Source organism: Taudactylus pleione, unplaced genomic scaffold, assembly GCF_031769625.1.
Source record: "Taudactylus pleione unplaced genomic scaffold, aTauple2 ptg000122l, whole genome shotgun sequence".
Classification (NCBI taxonomy): domain Eukaryota; kingdom Metazoa; phylum Chordata; class Amphibia; order Anura; family Myobatrachidae; genus Taudactylus; species Taudactylus pleione.
In genome coordinates, this window is record NW_028284524.1 from 7,179,095 (window position 1) to 7,198,178 (window position 19,084).

Consider the following 19,084-nt stretch of genomic DNA (forward strand, 5'->3'; position numbering starts at 1 on the left):
TCACTGCTGAGGCTATATTGCCCAAATCTCACTGCTGAGGCTACATTGCCCAAATCTCACTGCTGAGGCTACATTGCCCAAATCTCACTGCTGAGGCTATATTGCCCAAATCTCACTGCTGAGGCTACATTGCCCAAATCTCACTGCTGAGGCTATATTGCTGAAAGCTCACAGCTGAGGCTATATTGCCAAAATCTCACTGCTGAGGCTATATTGCTGAAATCTCACTGCTGAGGCTATATTGCCCAAATCTCACTGCTGAGACTATATTGCCCAAATCTCACTGCTGAGGCTACATTGCTGAAAGCTCACAGCTGAGGCTATATTGCCCAAATCTCACTGCTGAGGCTACATTGCTGAAATCTCACCACTGAGGCTACATTGCTGAAATCTCACTGCTGAGGCTATATTGCCCAAATCTCAGCGCTGAGGCTACATTGCTGAAATCTCACTGCTGAGGCTATATTGCCCAAATCTCACTGCTGAGGCTACATTGCTGAAATCTCACCACTGAGGCTACATTGCTGAAATCTCACTGCTGAGGCTATATTGCCCAAATCTCAGCGCTGAGGCTACATTGCTGAAATCTCACCACTGAGACTATATTGCCCAAATCTCACTGCTGAGGCTACATTGCTGAAATCTCACCACTGAGGCTATATTGCCCAAATCTCACTGCTGAGGCTACATTGCCGAAATTTCACAGCTGAGGCTACATTGCCCAAATCTCACTGCTGAGGCTACATTGCTGAAATCTCACCACTGAGACTATATTGCCCAAATCTCACTGCTGAGGCTACATTGCTGAAATCTCACCACTGAGGCTATATTGCCCAAATCTCACTGCTGAGGCTACATTGCTGAAATCTCACCACTGAGACTATATTGCCCAAATCTCACTGCTGAGGCTACATTGCTGAAATCTCACCACTGAGGCTATATTGCCCAAATCTCACTGCTGAGGCTACATTGCCGAAATTTCACCGCTGATTCTATATTGCTGAAATCTCCACGCAGAAGCTATATTGCCCAAATCTCACTGCTGAGGCTACATTGCTGAAATCTCACCACTGAGGCTACATTGCTGAAATCTCACCGCTGAGGCTATATTGCCCAAATCTCACTGCTGAGGCTACATTGCTGAAATCTCACCGCTGAGGCTACATTGCTGAAATCTCACCGCTGAGGCTATATTGCCCAAATCTCACTGCTGAGGCTACATTGCCGAAATTTCACAGCTGAGGCTACATTGCCGAAATTTCACAGCTGAGGCTACATTGCCCAAATCTCACTGCTGAGGCTACATTGCCAAAATTTCACCGCTGATTCTATATTGCTGAAATCTCCACGCAGAAGCTATATTGCCGAAATCTCACCACTGCCTGCATCTTGCAGGCTATTACATTTGGGTCTCAGACTTTCTTTAAGGTGTTTTGGTCACTTACCTTGTACACAGACCTCCTCCTTAGAACACAATCTCAGGTCAAACAAACAGCCTAGAAAATTAACAAGACAGAAGGCAAAAGTAAAAATGATGTCCAAATGACACATACTAAATGATGTTTAACATGGTGCTAATTTACATTTGATAGTAAACCCACGTACTGGGTGAAAAATTTTAATTTGGAAAACACTTTGCTGTTACAGGAGGAAGAAGCTTGAATGAAAAAATGCACAACCTGATATGAATAGTATAGGTAAACATGGCTTTGTCCAATTCTAAACTGCAGTGTAAAAATTGGCAAAATCTGTACTGTAGTACTGAATGTATAGAAGGGGCTGATGAAGGAATTTGTTAACAAAGGAAGAGGGAACCATTTACATCCCGCTGTTACAATTCCTTACTGTCTGGTAGGAGTCCCTTCTATACATTCAGTAAAACTCGTTAACAATATATGTATGTGTTAAGTGTTTGGAAATAACAGGATTTTACACTATGGATTTCCCCTCAACTTACCGTTGGGATGCCGGCAGTCCAGATTCTGTGGCTGGGATTCCGACTGCTGTCGGCATTCCGGTACCAGTATTCTGAGTGATGGCATCCCGAATACAGGGATGGTAACTACATCACCCGTATCCATTGAGAGAAAATAAGGGAGAACACCTTCCATTGGAGTGAAAAGGGAAGTCTTATTCACATATTTATACTCTTTGAGCGCTCTTGTTCTTAATTGCTTCTTCTTTTGCAGGTGTATTATGGGACCAGGGGTGTAGCTCCTTTTTTCTTTTGTTGGACATAGGCAGCTCACTGTGTGCACTAGGATTTTACTTATTTTTTCCTCCATTTATTCTGCACCTCCTTTCCTCATTCTTACTCTATATAACACTCGCTATCATACCTATCTTTATTCTACACAATACTCATCCTCTTACCCATCCTTACTCTACACACCACTCATCCTCTTACCCATCTTTACTTTACACACCACTCATCCTCTTACCCATCTTTACTTTACATACAACTCATCCTCTTAACCATTTTTACTTTACACACCACTCATCCTCTTACCCATCTTTACTCTACACACTACTCATCCTCTTACCCATCTTTACTCTACACACCACTCATCCTCTTACCCATCTTTACTTTACACACCACTCATCCTATTACCCACCCTTACTCTACACACCACTCATCCTCTTACCCATCTTTACTCTACACACCACTCATCCTCTTACCCATCTTTACTCTACACACCACTCATTCCCTTACCCCTCCTTACTCTACACACCACTCATCCTCTCACTCCTCCTACTCTACACACCACTCATCCCCTTACCCCTCCTACTCTACACACCACTCATCCCCTTACCCCTCCTTACTTTACACACCACTCATCCTCTCAGTCCTCCTACTCTACACACCACTCATCCTCTTACCCATCAATACTGTACACACTACTCATCCTCTTACCCATCTTTACTCTACACACTACTCATCCTCTTACCCATCTTTACTCTATACACCACTCATCCTATTACCCACCCTTACTCTACACACCACTCATCCTCTTACCCATCCTTACTCTACACACCACTCATCCTCCTACCCCTCCTTACTCTACACACCACTCATCCCTTCACTCCTCCTACTCTACACACCACTCATCGCCTTACCCCTCCTACTCTACACACCACTCATCGCCTTACCCCTCCTACTCTACACACCACTCATCCTCTTACCCATCCTTACTCTACACACCACTCATCCTATTACCCCTCCTTACTCTACACACCACTCATCTCCTTACCCCGCCTTACTCTGCAGACCACTCATCCCCTTACTCCACCTACTCTACATGCCACTCATTCTCTTACCCATCAATACTGTACTCACTACTCATCCTTTTACCCATCTTTACTTTACATACAACTCATCCTCTTATCCGTTTTTACTTTACACACCACTCATCCTCTTACCCATCTTTACTCTACACACTACTCATCCTCTTACCCATCTTTACTCTACACACCACTCATCCTCTTACCCATCTTTACTTTACACACCACTCATCCTATTACCCACCCTTACTCTACACACCACTCATCCTCTTACCCATCTTTACTCTACACACCACTCATCCTCTTACCCATCTTTACTCTACCCACCACTCATTCCCTTACCCCTGCTTACTCTACACACCACTCATCCTCTCACTCCTCCTACTCTACACACCACTCATCCCCTTACTCCTCCTACTCTACACACCACTCATCCCCTTACCCCTCCTTACTTTACACACCACTCATCCTCTCACTCCTCCTACTCTACACACCACTCATCCTCTTACCCATCAATACTGTACACACTACTCATCCTCTTACCCATATTTACTCTACACACTACTCATCCTCTTACCCATCTTTACTCTATACACCACTCATCCTATTACCCACCCTTACTCTACACACCACTCATTCTCTTACCCATCTTACTCTACACACCACTCATCCTCTTACCCCTCCTTACTCTACACACCACTCATCCCTTCACTCCTCCTACTCTACACACCACTCATCGCCTTACCCCTCCTACTCTACACACCACTCATCCTCTTACCCATCCTTACTCTACACACCACTCATCCTATTACCCCTCCTTACTCTACACACCACTCATCTCCTTACCCCGCCTTACTCTGCAGACTACTCATCCCCTTACTCCTCCTACTCTACATGCCACTCATCCTCTTACCCATCAATACTGTACTCACTACTCATCCTTTTACCCATCTTTACTCTACACAGTATTCATCCTTTTACCGATCAATACTCTACACACCACTCATCCTCTTACCCATTTTTTACTTTACACACCGCTCATCCTCTTACCCATCTTTACTGTACATACCACTCATCCTCTTATCCATTTTTACTTTACACACCACTCATCCACTTACTCATCTTTTCTCTACACACTACTCATCCTCTTACCCATCTTTACTCTACACACCACTCATCCTCTTACCCATCTTTACTTTACACACCACTCATCCTATTACCCACCCTTACTCTACACACCACTCATCCTCTTACCCATCTTTACTCTACACACCACTCATTCCCTTACCCCTCCTTACTCTACACACCACTCATCCCCTTACCCCTCCTACTCTACACACCACTCATCCCCTTACCCCTCCTTACTTTACACACCACTCATCCTCTCACTCCTCCTACTCTACACACCACTCATCCTCTTACCCATCAATACTGTACACACTACTCATCCTCTTACCCATCTTTACTTTACACACTACTCATCCTCTTAACCATCATTACTCTATACACCACTCATCCTATTACCCACCCTTACTCTACACACCACTCATCCTCTTACCCATCTTTACTCTACACACCACTCATCCTCTTACCACTCCTTACTCTACACACCACTCATCCCCTTACCCCTCCTACTCTACACACCACTCATCCTCTTACCCATCCTTACTCTACACACCACTCATCCTATTACCCATCCTTACTCTACACACCACTCATCCCCTTAGCCCTCCTTACTCTACACACCACTCATCCTCTTACCCATCAATACTGTACACACTACTCATCCTTTTACCCATCTTTACTCTACGCACTACTCATCCTTTTACCCATCAATACTCTACACATCACTCATCCTCTTACCCATCTTTACTCTACACATCACTCATCCTCTTACCCATCTTTACTCTACACACCACTCATCCTCTTACCCATCTTTACTCTACACACCACTCATCCTCTTACCCATCAAAACTCTACACACTACTCATCCTTTTACCCATCAATAGTCTACACACTATTAATCCTCGTGCCCATCTTTTCTCTACACACCACTCATCATTTTACCCATCAATACTCTACAGACCACTCATCCTCGTACCCATCTTTACTCCACACACTCATCCTCTTACCCATCTTTACTCCACACACTCATCTTCTTACCCCTCCTTACTCTGCACACCGCTCATCCTCTTGCCAACCTTTACTCCACATACTCATCCTCTTACCCATCTTTACTCCACACATTTATCTTCTTACCCCTCCTTACTCTACACACTACTCATCCCTTCACTCCTCCTACTCTACACCACTCATCCCCTTACCCCTCCTACTCTACACACCACTCATCCACTTACCCCTCCTTACTCTACACACCACTCATCCTATTACCCATCCTTACTCTACACACCACTCATCCCCTTAGCCCTCCTTACTCTACACACCACTCATCCTCTTACCCATCAAAACTCTACACACTACTCATCCTTTTACCCATCAATACTCTACACACTGTTAATCCTCGTGCCCATCTTTTCTCTGCACACCACTCATCATTTTACCCATCAATACTCTACACACCACTCATCCTCTTACCCATCTTTACTCCACACACTCATCCTCTTACCCATCTTTACTCCACACACTCATCTTCTTACCCCTCCTTACTCTACACACCACTCATCCTCTTGCCCACCTTTACTCCAGACATCTTATTACCCATCCTTACTCTATAGACATACTATTCCCCATCCTTACACTATACACTCAGTCTATTCTCCACCCTAATTCCCTGTACCATTCATCTTCTCTATTTACCTCTAATTCTATCCTCCAAACCCCCATGTACAGTATATATCACATCATTTCACATATCACATTATTTACATGCTAATTACACCATATTTAGAGTCATATAAAACACTTTCTCCTCCTCCATTCATACTGTACTCTCCACTCTCCACCTCACCCAATCACCACTCTACACCTCACCCAATCACCACTCTCCACCATAAAAATCTCTTGAATATGGCTAAAAATCCTGAGTTCCTGCACAATAAATTAATCATCTAACACCCAAGTGTTTATTGTAAATCATCAAAGCCAATAATTAGTAATTACATTTAAACAGAATATACTGAAAGAAACAAGAACATCAATACATAGCAAAAGACTGGCTGCAAGTGACGGGAGGGGGAATTTTATTAGTCTCTGTGCTTGAAATCCTCAGAGACAGTGCAGCTGTATCACCAGAGCCTTTTCATATGTCAGAATATTCCCATCTACACTTGACGTAGCTGCTGATTGCCCTTAATGACGTTGCTATGGGCTTGCAGCTGAATGTGAAGGCAGCAGTTATTGGATATATGAATAACAACTGACGGACACAGAGTACAGATCTCTTATTAACTTTAAATACCAACCAATTTCTTCAGCAATATTTCTAAATTCATCTTATTTGACGTAAGCATCCCAGTCCTTGGTTCACTGCCATTTTATATGAAACAGAACACAGAAAAATGACACTGTAACAAACCACAGCATGGAGTGATTCCAGCTGCATCTAATACAGATCAAAATTTATATATAGAAATAAAGATGCATAATAAGGATAAGATTTTAGCATTAAATGGTTTCAATTTGCATTGTTCAATATGAAGAGAATATTGTGTTGAATTATTGCTAATTATTAAAGGCTGAGCATTCAGTCACCTGGGGAAGGCACAGGGGGAATAATTAGCATGGTGCTTAAGATCACCCACACAAATACAACATAGACCACAATATAAGCCAGTGTAAAGGCCAGCTCCATTATTTGACGTAGGATGAGTCACTGGAAGAAGCGGGGGTGGAAAGCCATACACGGGTAGTAGCGTCAGTGTCTGAATCAGAACACACTTCACATACAGGACTGGGAATTTAGTTCCTCCCCTATATCTCTTCATAGACAATCATGGTATGCAAGTCTCCAGAATCGTGGTGTACATTTCTAAATACATGTATTATTATGTATATTAATAATATCATCATCATCACTATTGCAAATTTACTTATTACATAAGACTCCCTCCTACCTATGGCTCCCATAACAAAAAAAACAGCTCTTGTTCCCTGTCTATTCTTATGCCACAAAATATTTAATGTTTTTAAGGACTAATGGTGCATATCCACTACCCGATTTTACCAGGTGATTGAATGATAACGACGTCGTTCAATCACTTGCAAATCGGGCACAAATTGGTCATTTTAATGTCAAACAACCAGCGATGTGTGTGCCCGCTGGTAGTTTTGACATCTATCATCTCCCGAACATGCTGGTCAACCTGACGTCGTCATGTTGTCCATGTTAGATGATTGATGTGCCTAGACTGAATGACTGAACCTTCAGTGTAGGCACATCACAGACTGTGGAACGACTGCACGATTACAATGTCGTAATCGTGCACTCGTTTGACAGTCGCTAAGTGGATACGCACCTTAAGTATAAGCATTCGAGGTTGGGGGACTTAGAGTCAGGGCAAGTTGGGATCTGTAGTTACAAAACAGCTGGACACATACTGTGCAGGTTACCAAAAAACGCTAGAATTACATGCTAGTGCTTGTAGTCCTACATCAGTTGGATAAACTGCCTATCTTTACACTGGCCTTATTAACCCTACAAAAAAGTCAGATGTCTAAGTCAAAATGGGCAACCTGTGTTTATTTGTGTCTCTAGTGTGAAATTACTAGATCCCTCACTCTTGGCAGGGCATTTTGGTACTTGTAGTTCCACAACAGATGAAAGGCCACAGATTTCTCAAATTTGCTGAGTATGAAAATAATAATTCCTAGTTATATTTTTATAGTGTCAAAATCTTTGGCTGTGCACCTAACCTAACAGCCGAAGGGAGCATGTGACAGCGTACCATACAATTTATGTACTCAATAATGTATATCATCTCATGTGACAGCATTTTTGCCTAAATATCAGGGATTTTTAGGGCATGATGACTTTGTATTTGTTTGTAGTTATGGAAACAATGTTTATTTTGAGTTATACAAAAGGCAACTGTATGGTTGGTAGAAAGTGAGATAAAGTCAATTTAAAGCGGGCAACTAAATGGCCAAAATATTTTTTCAATGATATACTGTAAATATTAAACACTTGTGTTCAGTACAGTAGCATACAGAGGCATATTTGTCATATGACACATACAAGGTGATCTTAACTATTTTGATAAATGAAATGGAAACTGAAATAACATCCAAACTGTGCAACAGATTGAGGGGTAATGTATGAAGTGGTGCTAACCTATTTTTTCCAGTGTTTTATCACAAAAAAAAAGATTCCTCCCAGTGGCACTAGCGTATTTTGGTAACATGGCGACAAAGGGTTATGGGCACTTAATAAGCAATGAAGAGCTGAGCTGATCATGCAATGTTGTCCTAAATAAGATCTCGCGGTTGTGCAAGTTCCCACACAGAGAGATTGTTGGAGAGGTGAGTTACTGTGACACCTCTCCGATGACCCTCTTTGTAATACCTTTCAGTGCTAAGACATCTTGCATCACTTCAGTAAGCAGCAATACAAGATGTCTCGAAGCGATGAGAATTGGGCCCTATTAGTACATTGTCTCCTTAAAATATTCAGTGACTCATCATGAGTTGGACATTTGTCCATTAACTTAGCTCAAAATATGCACATTGTGATGAGTGTGATCACAAAAAAAAACAAAAGCTTATACATATGTCACTTGGAACTTCTATCTCGATGTGCTTGAACAAAGATGTAGTCGGCATCCTGGCGGTCGGGATGCCGGCAGTCAGAATCCCTGCGCTGGAATCAAGACAGCAGTCTGAATGCCAGCTCCAGAATCCCGACCACTGACATCCCGGCGGTGAGTGTTAGGGTTAGGGGCTAGGGTTAGGCTGCAGGAGGGAAGGGTTAGGCTGCAGGGGGGGAGGGTTAGGGTTAGGCTGCGAGAAGGGAGGGTTAGGCTGCCAAGGGGAAGGTTAGGGTTAGGCTGCAGGAGGGAAGGGTTGGGCTGCAGGGGGGGAGGGTTAGGGATAGGCTGCGAGAAGGGAGGGTTAGGCTGCCGAGGGGAAGGTTAGGGTTAGGCTGCAGAAGGGTAGGGTTAGGGTTCGGCTGTGGGAAAGTTGGGTTAGGGTAAGGTGGAGGGTTTGGGTAAAGGGGAGGGTTAGGGTAAGCGGGAGAGTTAGGGTAAGCGGGAGGGTTAGGGTTCGGCTGTGAGAAAGTTGGGATAGGGTAAGGTGGAGGGTTTGGGTAAGGGCGAGGGTTAGGATAAGGGTTAGTATACTTACAAAATTTTGTCTGGATTCTGACTATCGGGATGCTACTGACAGTATTCCGACCGTTGGCATCCTGACCACCAGGATCCTGTACCCAACCCCTTGTACAGCTAGAAGAGCTGATTCTGTGTTGGGAGCAAAGCAAAAAGATTAAGTAATTTGCATCTTGGCAAACCCATGTTGCACTGCAGGTGGGGGAGATTTACATTTTGCAGTGAGAATTAAATTTGAGAGGGGAGAGTCCAAACTCATATCTAAATTGCAATGTAAAAATAAAGCTGTCCAGCATTTGTGGGCTACATGCAAAAGCAGACAGCTTACCTTGCATGTGAAAATAATAAATGTATTTGTACCCCTTGCATTGCAACATGATTTGTCCAGGTGCAAAGTAATTTATTCTTTTTTGCTTTGCTCCCAACTCAGAATCAGCCCCAGGCTGGGGAGGAAAGGGGGAAGCAGACTGAGTACAGTAAGGGTGTGTTAGAGTAATTGCGAGCTAAGGCAGACCTACACAGAGAAGAAGATACACTTGTCAGTAGCCTCATCAATTGTGGGTGCCTGACAGCTGCCACAGATTCATGTCTCTCCAATAGTGCACACTGCGGGAGCCGGAAGCCAGAGCTCAGGCGCTGTGGGGAAGGAGCTGGGCGCCCGCTGGTAGCAAAATTTAAGCGGGCATCCGGCAAATGTAGCCTCCGTGTAGTGCCGGGCTGAGGTGGGCCAGAGGGGACGGAACTGATTCCGTCTCTAAATAGAAGTGAAGGAACGTAGTTCCCCTCTGTTACGGCCCACTTAAACCCCTGCGCTGATAATGATAACAGTTGATTGGCTGATTGCTTTATTGATCGTGGCTACATTTTAAGAATTTGTTGGCATATTTTAAAATTGTTTATTTAGTACTTTCATGCATATCTGGGAAGGAACATTACATCTACTGTATATTATAGACAATTAAGGGTAAATTTACTAAGAATCGAGTCTGATCGAGTTTCGTTTTTGTTTTTACTCGATTAGCATCACCGAAACTCGGGCGATTTGAGGCTCCAGAAACTCACAAATTTACTAAGAAGTGAGTTTAGCTGAGAGTGAGTTTTCCGATGGAGAAGCAGATCGAGTAGCAAGTTTTGAAGGAGATTACTCACCCGAGATTGCAGTGTTTTCTCTCTGCCTAACTCTCCTGAACAATTGACAATGCCTGGGGTGTCAGGAGGGGGGGGGCCTTTATTGGGGGGGGTCTTCACCTCCCCTGAGATCTCCGGCTTGGGCTGACCGCTTGGGGTGCGAATGCTTTGGCTGGGGAGACCCGGTGATAGAGTCCCCTGGCTGTAGCATTACACCCTGGTCGGTTTGGGTCCGGTGCTGGTTTTAAATATAGGGGGACCCCCTACACAATTTTTTCTCCCCTATATTTCATATATATTGCAGCCAGGTGCTGGTTCCTAAACTACGAGGGAACCCCTACACGTTTTTTTTCCCCATAATTTTAGGAACCAGGACTAGCTGAGCAGCCAGGGGCTGGTTATGCATTTTGGGGGGGACCTTACGTAATTGTTTTGTTTTAATAAACCTTTAAATATTTACAGGCAGAAACATACATGGATCACAGTGATCTGTGTATGGTTCTGCTGAGCTCGCAGCTCACAGCCAGGTGAATTGATTTCACAAAATTGGACAGGAGTTTTGTCCATTCTCATGAGAGTTTAGAAACTCTCATCTTGGTAAATTCAAGAATCCTATCTTCACTAGTGAAAAGATAATGGAGTTTGGTCGATGGTGAAGTGAAGAGAGTTTGCTAACTCTCCAGTATTTTCCCGTAGTAAAGGAGAATTCTCTCCCGAGTTTGACATTAGTAATTTTGCGAGTGGAAAAAAATGCCCAAACTCTCCAGAGTATGGTAACTCGCACCAACTTGATAAGTTTAGTAAATTTACCCCTTATATGTTATTCATACCTAATAACCAAGGCTTTTTAACCCTATCAAAAACAAATTTTAACAAACTTTTTTAAGGTTGTATGATAGTGTATCTAGGTCAAGTAGATCTGGAATATGTTACTTTTGCAGAGTTGGATGTAACTTGAGAAGTGTACAACTAAACATACTTCCGTAAATACGCTATTTGTAAGTGTGGCTAAATTTATAGATGCACGTGGAACTTATTGCTATTCGTGGCATTAAGAAATTAATATTCATGGGAATTAAACAAAAACCACATGCAGGGACAGGAGTTCCGAAAAGAAGCCCATCCCTGTGATGTGTTAGAAGTGAAGTGATCGCATTAGCGGTCACCTAATTTCTATACTGGGACCAAGCTGCGCTACTGCATGTACGCGCTCTGCTGACTATGCATGTGTGGTGGCCATTGCAGAGGAGGGTTCTGGAAGAAACCTCTCCCGGTCATTTTTGCGGAATGCACCCATAGGCAACAACTGCAACTTCGGACTGCATTACCTACCGGGGCTAAACTACAGAATGCATCGCATTCCGGAGCTTGGTAAATCTGACAGTTTTGCAGCCCCCATAGAAACCTAGGGCGGCTACGGCTGCAGTCAGAAATGTGGAGATATGGAGAGTTCTGCTGTGGCCCCCACTTCTTACATTCGGGTGATACTTAATATTTGTGGTATTCCCCGTAAATGACAAATATTAACTCAAATGACATCCAGATATAATATCACAATGTGTAGTTTAACAGATGAGTCTTTGAAATATTAATTCCAAATTCACAAATGAAATCTGCAGCATTTGTTAAACAGCAATCCCATGGAAAAATATCCTTGTTTGTTTTTAACATAGATAACTGTGGAAGACTATAACTAGAAGTTTGTTATTTACCATTTTCCTTGGTTTATTTCTTCAGATTGATATTAATTTTTGATAACCCCACAGTGATTTATGACTACGATGGCAAACACATGATGCAGTGAGCGGTGAGTTTTGGGGGGATGTAGTTATGTTGGTCACAATCCCAACTGCAGAATGCTGGCAAAGGATTTATGATAGGCGTCGAAATACCGACGCCTATCATAATCCCGATGCCGGAATCCACGATGACGCGTGACCGAACGAGGTAAGTCTGGGGCGCCTGTCCTGTTAGCCGCGGGGGGGGGGCTAGGTTTAAGGCAGTCAGCGGGGTTAGCGTTAGGTTTTTTGGGGGCGGAGGTTAGGGTTAGGCACCCCTAGGGGGGAGGGTTAAGGTTAGGCACCCACAGGGAGAGGTTAGGGTTAGGCACTCCCCAGGAGGGTTAGGTTTAGGGAGCGGTAAGGGGGGGTTAGGGGTAGGCACCCCCGGGGGGAGATTAGGGTTAGGCACCACCCTGGGAGTTTAGGGTTAGGCAGCCCTAAGGGAGGGTTAGGGGGTAGGGAGAGGGGAGGGTTAGATCACTTACCTGCCGCTGTCGGGAATTCCTGCTGTCGGGCTCACGCTGTCTGGATTAAACAGCCACCGGCATTTTAATCTAATTCCAGTCTTGAGAATGCCCCTCTGTTTTCACTGTGACATTTATCTCCCCACTCTCTGCTATCACGTGACATTTTGAGAGTCTGAGAAATAGTGTCTTTATAGCAGACTTACTATGTCTGGCAGCCATACTGGTTTCCTCCAGAGAGATTTGAAAAAGAGATAATTTGTAGGAATATAGGGCCTGATTAATTACCGATCGCAACAGCGATTACGCATGCAGTCGGGTGATTGTTGCGTTCTGAGCATGAGTATGCATCACAGTGCGCAAAGGTCTCACTGTGATTGGACTGTGATCGCTTTGACTACGCTGACCCATCGCAAAGTGATTAACAGGCAGTGATCGTTTGGGGGTAGTGGTCGGCGAAACGCAAGCGTGCCAGTGCGTTTGAACGCCATTACAGGGGCATGCATAAATTAGCCACTGCGATGGCATACGCAGCTTGGGCTTTCATTGCTTACGATGAGGTTAGAATTTTGGAGTAAGGTCAGACCTTGTGCAAGTGTGCGTGAGGCTGCGATGGTACTCTATGTTACCAATGGTTTTGCAGACTTGTTAAGTATTACAGATGTGTGTAAGGTACAGTGCGTGTCCTTATGTTGGGCTGTGATGGCATTGCGATAGCAATCATTAGCATATTTTTGCAGTGGGACTGCGTGCGTAATCGCAGCTGCGATCACAAAAGTGATCCGTAATGCATCAGGCTCAGACTTCATACAAATTACTAAAAACTTAATTCTTAAAATGTACTTAAATCGTTATTTGATAAAAATTTTATTATATTGGATTGCTGCAATTAAAACAGTTATGTTTAACATAATATTTAAAGACACGCATTTTTATTTTGGCAATTTTGTATATATTAAACTGGAGATATTATCTGTAGTTTAATATCAAGCTCTTAATATTTGTTTACACTTAATAGTTATGCCCTTCTCACCAAGTGAATATTCATTAAGTATTTGAAGGCCCCATAGCAAAAGTTTGTAAGGGCCCCTATGTACCACCCAATGGTGAAAAATGTATATAACACATGTAACTTTAACAAGGAAGATGGGCCCTCCTCAGCTCTGGGCCCCATAGCAGCTGCACTCCTTGCACCTATGGTAGTTACGCCCATGCTTGGTGAGGTTTGTTGTTTTAATGGACTTAAGCAGGATTTGGGTTGGTTATATAATATGCATGGTGCTTATTATTCATTTGGAATCTTAAATTAATTGACATGCTTAATTTGAACTATATTAAGTGTTTCACTGATTTGGCATAATTCTGTTAATTTTCAGTGTTTGTATTAATTTGGGGTAAGTAAAGTGGAATATATAAAAAGTTATTGCACTAATAGTAGCATTCATGTAACGTGCACAAGTGTAATACCAAGCTTCCCTTATATCATGGTATGTACTTCAAATGTTTGTTGGCTACGTATACAGATCATACGATTTTAGCAGCTGCACTTGTGTCAGAGCCTGCATGACCAGCTTTCAGCAATTAAGTGTGATTCTGAGTTGTACATATCTCAGTCGCATCTCCACTGGGCGGCAACAGGGTGTTTGCACATGGGATTCGTTTGGTGTGTAGGTGGACTTGTGAGCTAATCAGAGTTCTGCCTGCAGAGCACCAAGGATGGTGCTAGTGCAAATGCAGGCTGATAGTGATGGTTACTTTCACAGGCAGGTTGAGAAGGTAATGTGGTCGCATAGATGCAGCCAACTCTAAATACAGATGAATGGTCACATTTATTTCCGTGCAAGGAAAGCAAATGCAATTGCATAGAATTTGAGTGCGACTCTGATTCAAGCTCAGTGTGTCTAAAGGCCAATTACTTTGGGAACGGTGACATACCTATATGACAAGCTATAATGATTGAGGGTAAATACAAATACATTACAGCTGGCTATAATGTGTCATAATCCAGTGCAGGAAAAAGCAACAGCGCTGCCTCATGGCACAAAGACGTAGTCAGAAAGCACAGGCACAGGCTTACACCATATGTATTTCAGAGAATGTGAGGGCGCATATAGACAAATAAATGAAAGTAATCTGCGGGTAGAAAATATTGTTACTGCTTCTGCATGAATGATTCCACCAGCTTCCACATGGATTAATGATCATTATTATTAACAGTAATCTAGCTACCACTATAGCTATAACTAGGGGCGTAACTAAGTATTTGAAGTCCCATAGCAAAAGTTTCTAAGGGCCCCTATGTACCACCCAATGTTGGAAAATGTATATAACATGCGAATTTGACAAGCAAGATGGGCACCCCTTCAGCTCTGGGCTCCATAGCAGCTGCACCCCTTTCACCAGTTACGCCCATAGCTATAACCAATCCTAATACAAATGGACCCCTTACATCCTGATCAGCCACACAAGTCCTTTATAAGGCTGGGTACACAGCTAAAGATGTATCTGCCCAATCTATCTGGTGGAGAAGAAAATCTGGTAATGTGTGGGAGCAAATGACAATCGAAATTTGTTCCCAAATGCCTGAAAACGGACAATGGTCATTCAGACAAATTTGCTTTAATCATTTAACTAATTTATCTGAACACTCATTTTTGTTCATTTTCTTGCATTTGGGAGCAAATGGTTCATTGTCATTTGCTCCCATACATTACCAGATTTTCCTTCCCACCAGACATATTGGGCAGATAAATCTTTAGGTGTGTACCCAGTTTAAGGGAACTTTCTGCTTGTTGTTATGTTTATCTCATGGGTTTTACTAAATTAAATAGCAGGATCTGGATTGGTAGGCATGATAAAATCCTGGTAAAACACAGCAGAGCTGAGAGAGTAGGGGAACGAGAAAACAATATGATGGGGCCAGATCACTAATCTTTGGACGTAGACATCTGATTTGTCCTTTTCTGTACATATAATGCTTGCTTCTCACCAATGCTACCGCTAAACCACCTGCCAATCCCAGATCACAGTACGAGTGGTGATTATTGTTAAATCAGATAAATACTAACATGAATAAGATACAGGAGTATTGCTCTGTTAAATGACAACTAATCCCTGTGTTATAGATCATCTGTTTATGCCCAATGCAGTATTGGATCATATAAAAAATTGCATAGGCATGGCAGTAGCTAAATCACATATTGCAATTAATTATTAGTTAAAAATAGAACATATGTCTGTATTATAGATAGTATAATACAAATCTAGCATTCGTTTCATTCAAATGTGAAACACCAGACATTCTACCAGTTGCATAGAGGAAATCTGACTTAAAATAAGGTCAAAAAGCTCCCCAACAACAACACAGTTTGAACTCAACTGATTTTTCATCAACAATATTTTAATGACGTTATAAACAAATGCCAAGACTTTTTCTGAACATACCAACCCAAAATTACACTCACAAACCTTGAAGTCACAAGATTTATCTCATACACAAAATGGCATCAGACTTGAAGATTTTTTGTTACACAAATGGAAAATATCATTAAAAATCTTATTTTCGAGTTCAGCATGCCTGTGTGAATCACATCTCCTGGATCACCCACAAGCAGAGAAATACTATTAGATACTTGAATATCTAAGGAAAATATAACATCCCCTAAGTGGGGGATTTGTGTCATGTTAGTGGGGGCTCCAAGCTGCTATTAATAATCATCACAAATGTACAAAGATTCTGTAATTCTCCAATAATATATGTTCTTCTCTATCACTGTAACTTTAATGTATGTACCATGGTTTAGCCCAAAACAAAAGGGTCAGCAATGGAATCAGTATAACCCATATGTTGCCAATTTAATGTAATAATGCTAATGATTATAGCAACAGTAGTATTTGAAATATTACTACTACTACTACACCTAACATGAGAATAATTAGGGGCACAGAGCCTCTGACCTGGGGCAGACCCATCTGGACGGCAAGGGGCGCTATTACTCCTACACACATGCACAGCTTCTAGTCTGCTCCTTGACATGATCTCATCAATTACACTAAACCTACTGTATTAGCAAGTTGGAGGGAGCCTAAAGAGGTTCTGCAGAAGCTAGGGGATACATGCACGCAGCGGGAGGCGCTCACCGTGGTTGCGGGCCGCCGAGCCCCCGTGGTGGCAGCAGGTGAGGAGAAGGAGGCAGAGGACGTTCCCAGCTCTGAGACTCATCCTGGCGCTGAAGGCCGCCACCGCTCGGTACGAGATGAGATGCGAGCCCTGCCCTGGGCTCCGGTCCCGCCTCAGGCTGGCGACATACTGAACTCCCAGCAGACAGATACCCGGGGAGAGCACCCTCTCCTCCCCGGCCCAGATCAGCACCACGGACAGCGGCAGCAGCTGGAGAGTGACAGCCGAGAGACTACTGCGCCCGCCAGCCCCGCCCTAGTCCCCGGACCCCGCCCACAGGCTATAGGTTCCATGAATGGGGCTCACGCTGCTAAACTCTCTCCTTGTTCTCTGGTGGCTTGCTATTGGCTAGGGAGACAATATTTGCAAATATACAGTATGTTACAGGAAAAGTGGGAAAGCAGGCATTGTGCACAGTGACTGATATGTGTAAGGGAGAGCAGGAAATTATATTCATTAACTACTCTGCTGCCTGGGAATTGTCAAAAATGCCTAAAATATGTTATAAAATGTAGGAAATTAATTACCTACAGTACTTTGCCTAGGTAATGTACTGTAGGATAGGGATGGCCATCGACCATTGTTGGTTAACAACTATCGATGGTTTTGCCACCAATAGCCAATGATTTTTTCAATGATGGTGGAAATTCAATAATACTCCACCATGATGGGTGCTGCCAGGCAACAATTTTTTTTCTCTTCACCAGGGGCATGGAGCTTAGCCTCACCATCATTGGCCCACTAAGCCAAATCCCCTTCCCTGATTGTCCCACTGCCTGACATTTCCCACATCATTTTAATGAAAATGTAACTATCTACTTTGCCTAGGAAACAATCTTCCAGGACAAGTGGCTCCTACCTAATGGTGAATGGGGGGGCTGCCCGGCTGCTATTCATTTCGGGCAGCAGTGTCCATTGCACAATCTAACAGGGAATGGGAAGGTAGGGAAAAATGTGCGTGAGCACACAACCCCATTTCTAGGGACTGCATCGGCTGTAGCCCTCTAGAAGCCAGGTAGTTCTAGCGTGCTCAACGCAGAATTGGAAGCTCTTTCTGCTAACAGCAGTCCGGAAAGGCAGTCCCCAGGGGGACCAAACTCCACCCCTGGGACTGGCAGTCCAGCGTGTAAGTAGCGTAGGCGCCCAATGGGAAGTCTGCCAGCTGTCAGTGCACAGACGAGGAGACTGGGGTGTATGGTGGTTTTACTGGGGGGGAGGGTGGGCTGCTGTCCTGAAGTCCCTAGGTAAAATACACTGCTGACCAGGACCACCTTACAAAATTTGGTACTATGAAACTTTTTAAAGCCAATAGAGCGCAGGTCCGCTGTCACTCTGCAGCAGCTGTCAGGATCATAAAAATAAGGAGAGAAAGTTTAGTAGTAGTCAGGGCCGTAACTAGGGTGGTGCGACATGTGCCGTGGCATAGGGCACTGCAGGACAGGGGGCGCTGCTTGTACCTGTCAATTTTCTGTTTATAATAATTCTCATTTATAGTTTCCTTTTCTTTTATCCCCAGCATCTCCTGCCTACCCCTATCTCCTCCCTGGCCAACTCACCCTCCATCTAGCCACCTACCCAATCACCTTCAGTTACATGCTCTTATTTAGCACCCACATTTGGACTCAAACCTACCACCTCTTACTTGACAGGCAGACACCTTACACATGGAGCTATCTGCCCCACAATTTCTGATGGCAGCCTATGAGGCCACACCCCTTTTATTGGGCGAGCGTATTATGTCCATGTTTTTAAAAATAGATTTGAGGGGCGCCAGTGCTCTTTCTGGCCCAGGGCACCAAAAGATTTAGTTACGGCTCTGGTAGTAGTAGTTTATTGTCTGATACTAATGATCAGTCTGAATTTAAGAGGAATAGCTCCTAGTTTCTCCAAAGCATGATATTTATAGTCCTAACATCACTTATGGCTATTATCTGTGATAAGCATTAACTAGAAAGTAAATCAAATACT

At 43.4% G+C, this 19,084-nt stretch overlaps 1 protein-coding gene across 1 annotated transcript in view; it reads right to left on the minus strand.

Moving 5' to 3' along the window:
- The window catches only part of PTPRN (protein tyrosine phosphatase receptor type N), a 157,695-nt gene extending 140,335 nt beyond the window's left edge, over positions 1-17,360 (minus strand). Inside the window, exons 1-2 of the mRNA XM_088472322.1 lie at positions 17,077-17,360; positions 1,446-1,496 (exon numbers count right to left, since the gene is read on the minus strand). Of these exons, the coding sequence (XP_088328448.1) occupies positions 1,446-1,496; positions 17,077-17,158 (133 nt within the window). The 5' untranslated portion in view covers positions 17,159-17,360. The remainder of the gene's footprint in view (positions 1-1,445; positions 1,497-17,076) is intronic.
- Between the last annotated feature and the right edge of the window lie 1,724 nt (positions 17,361-19,084).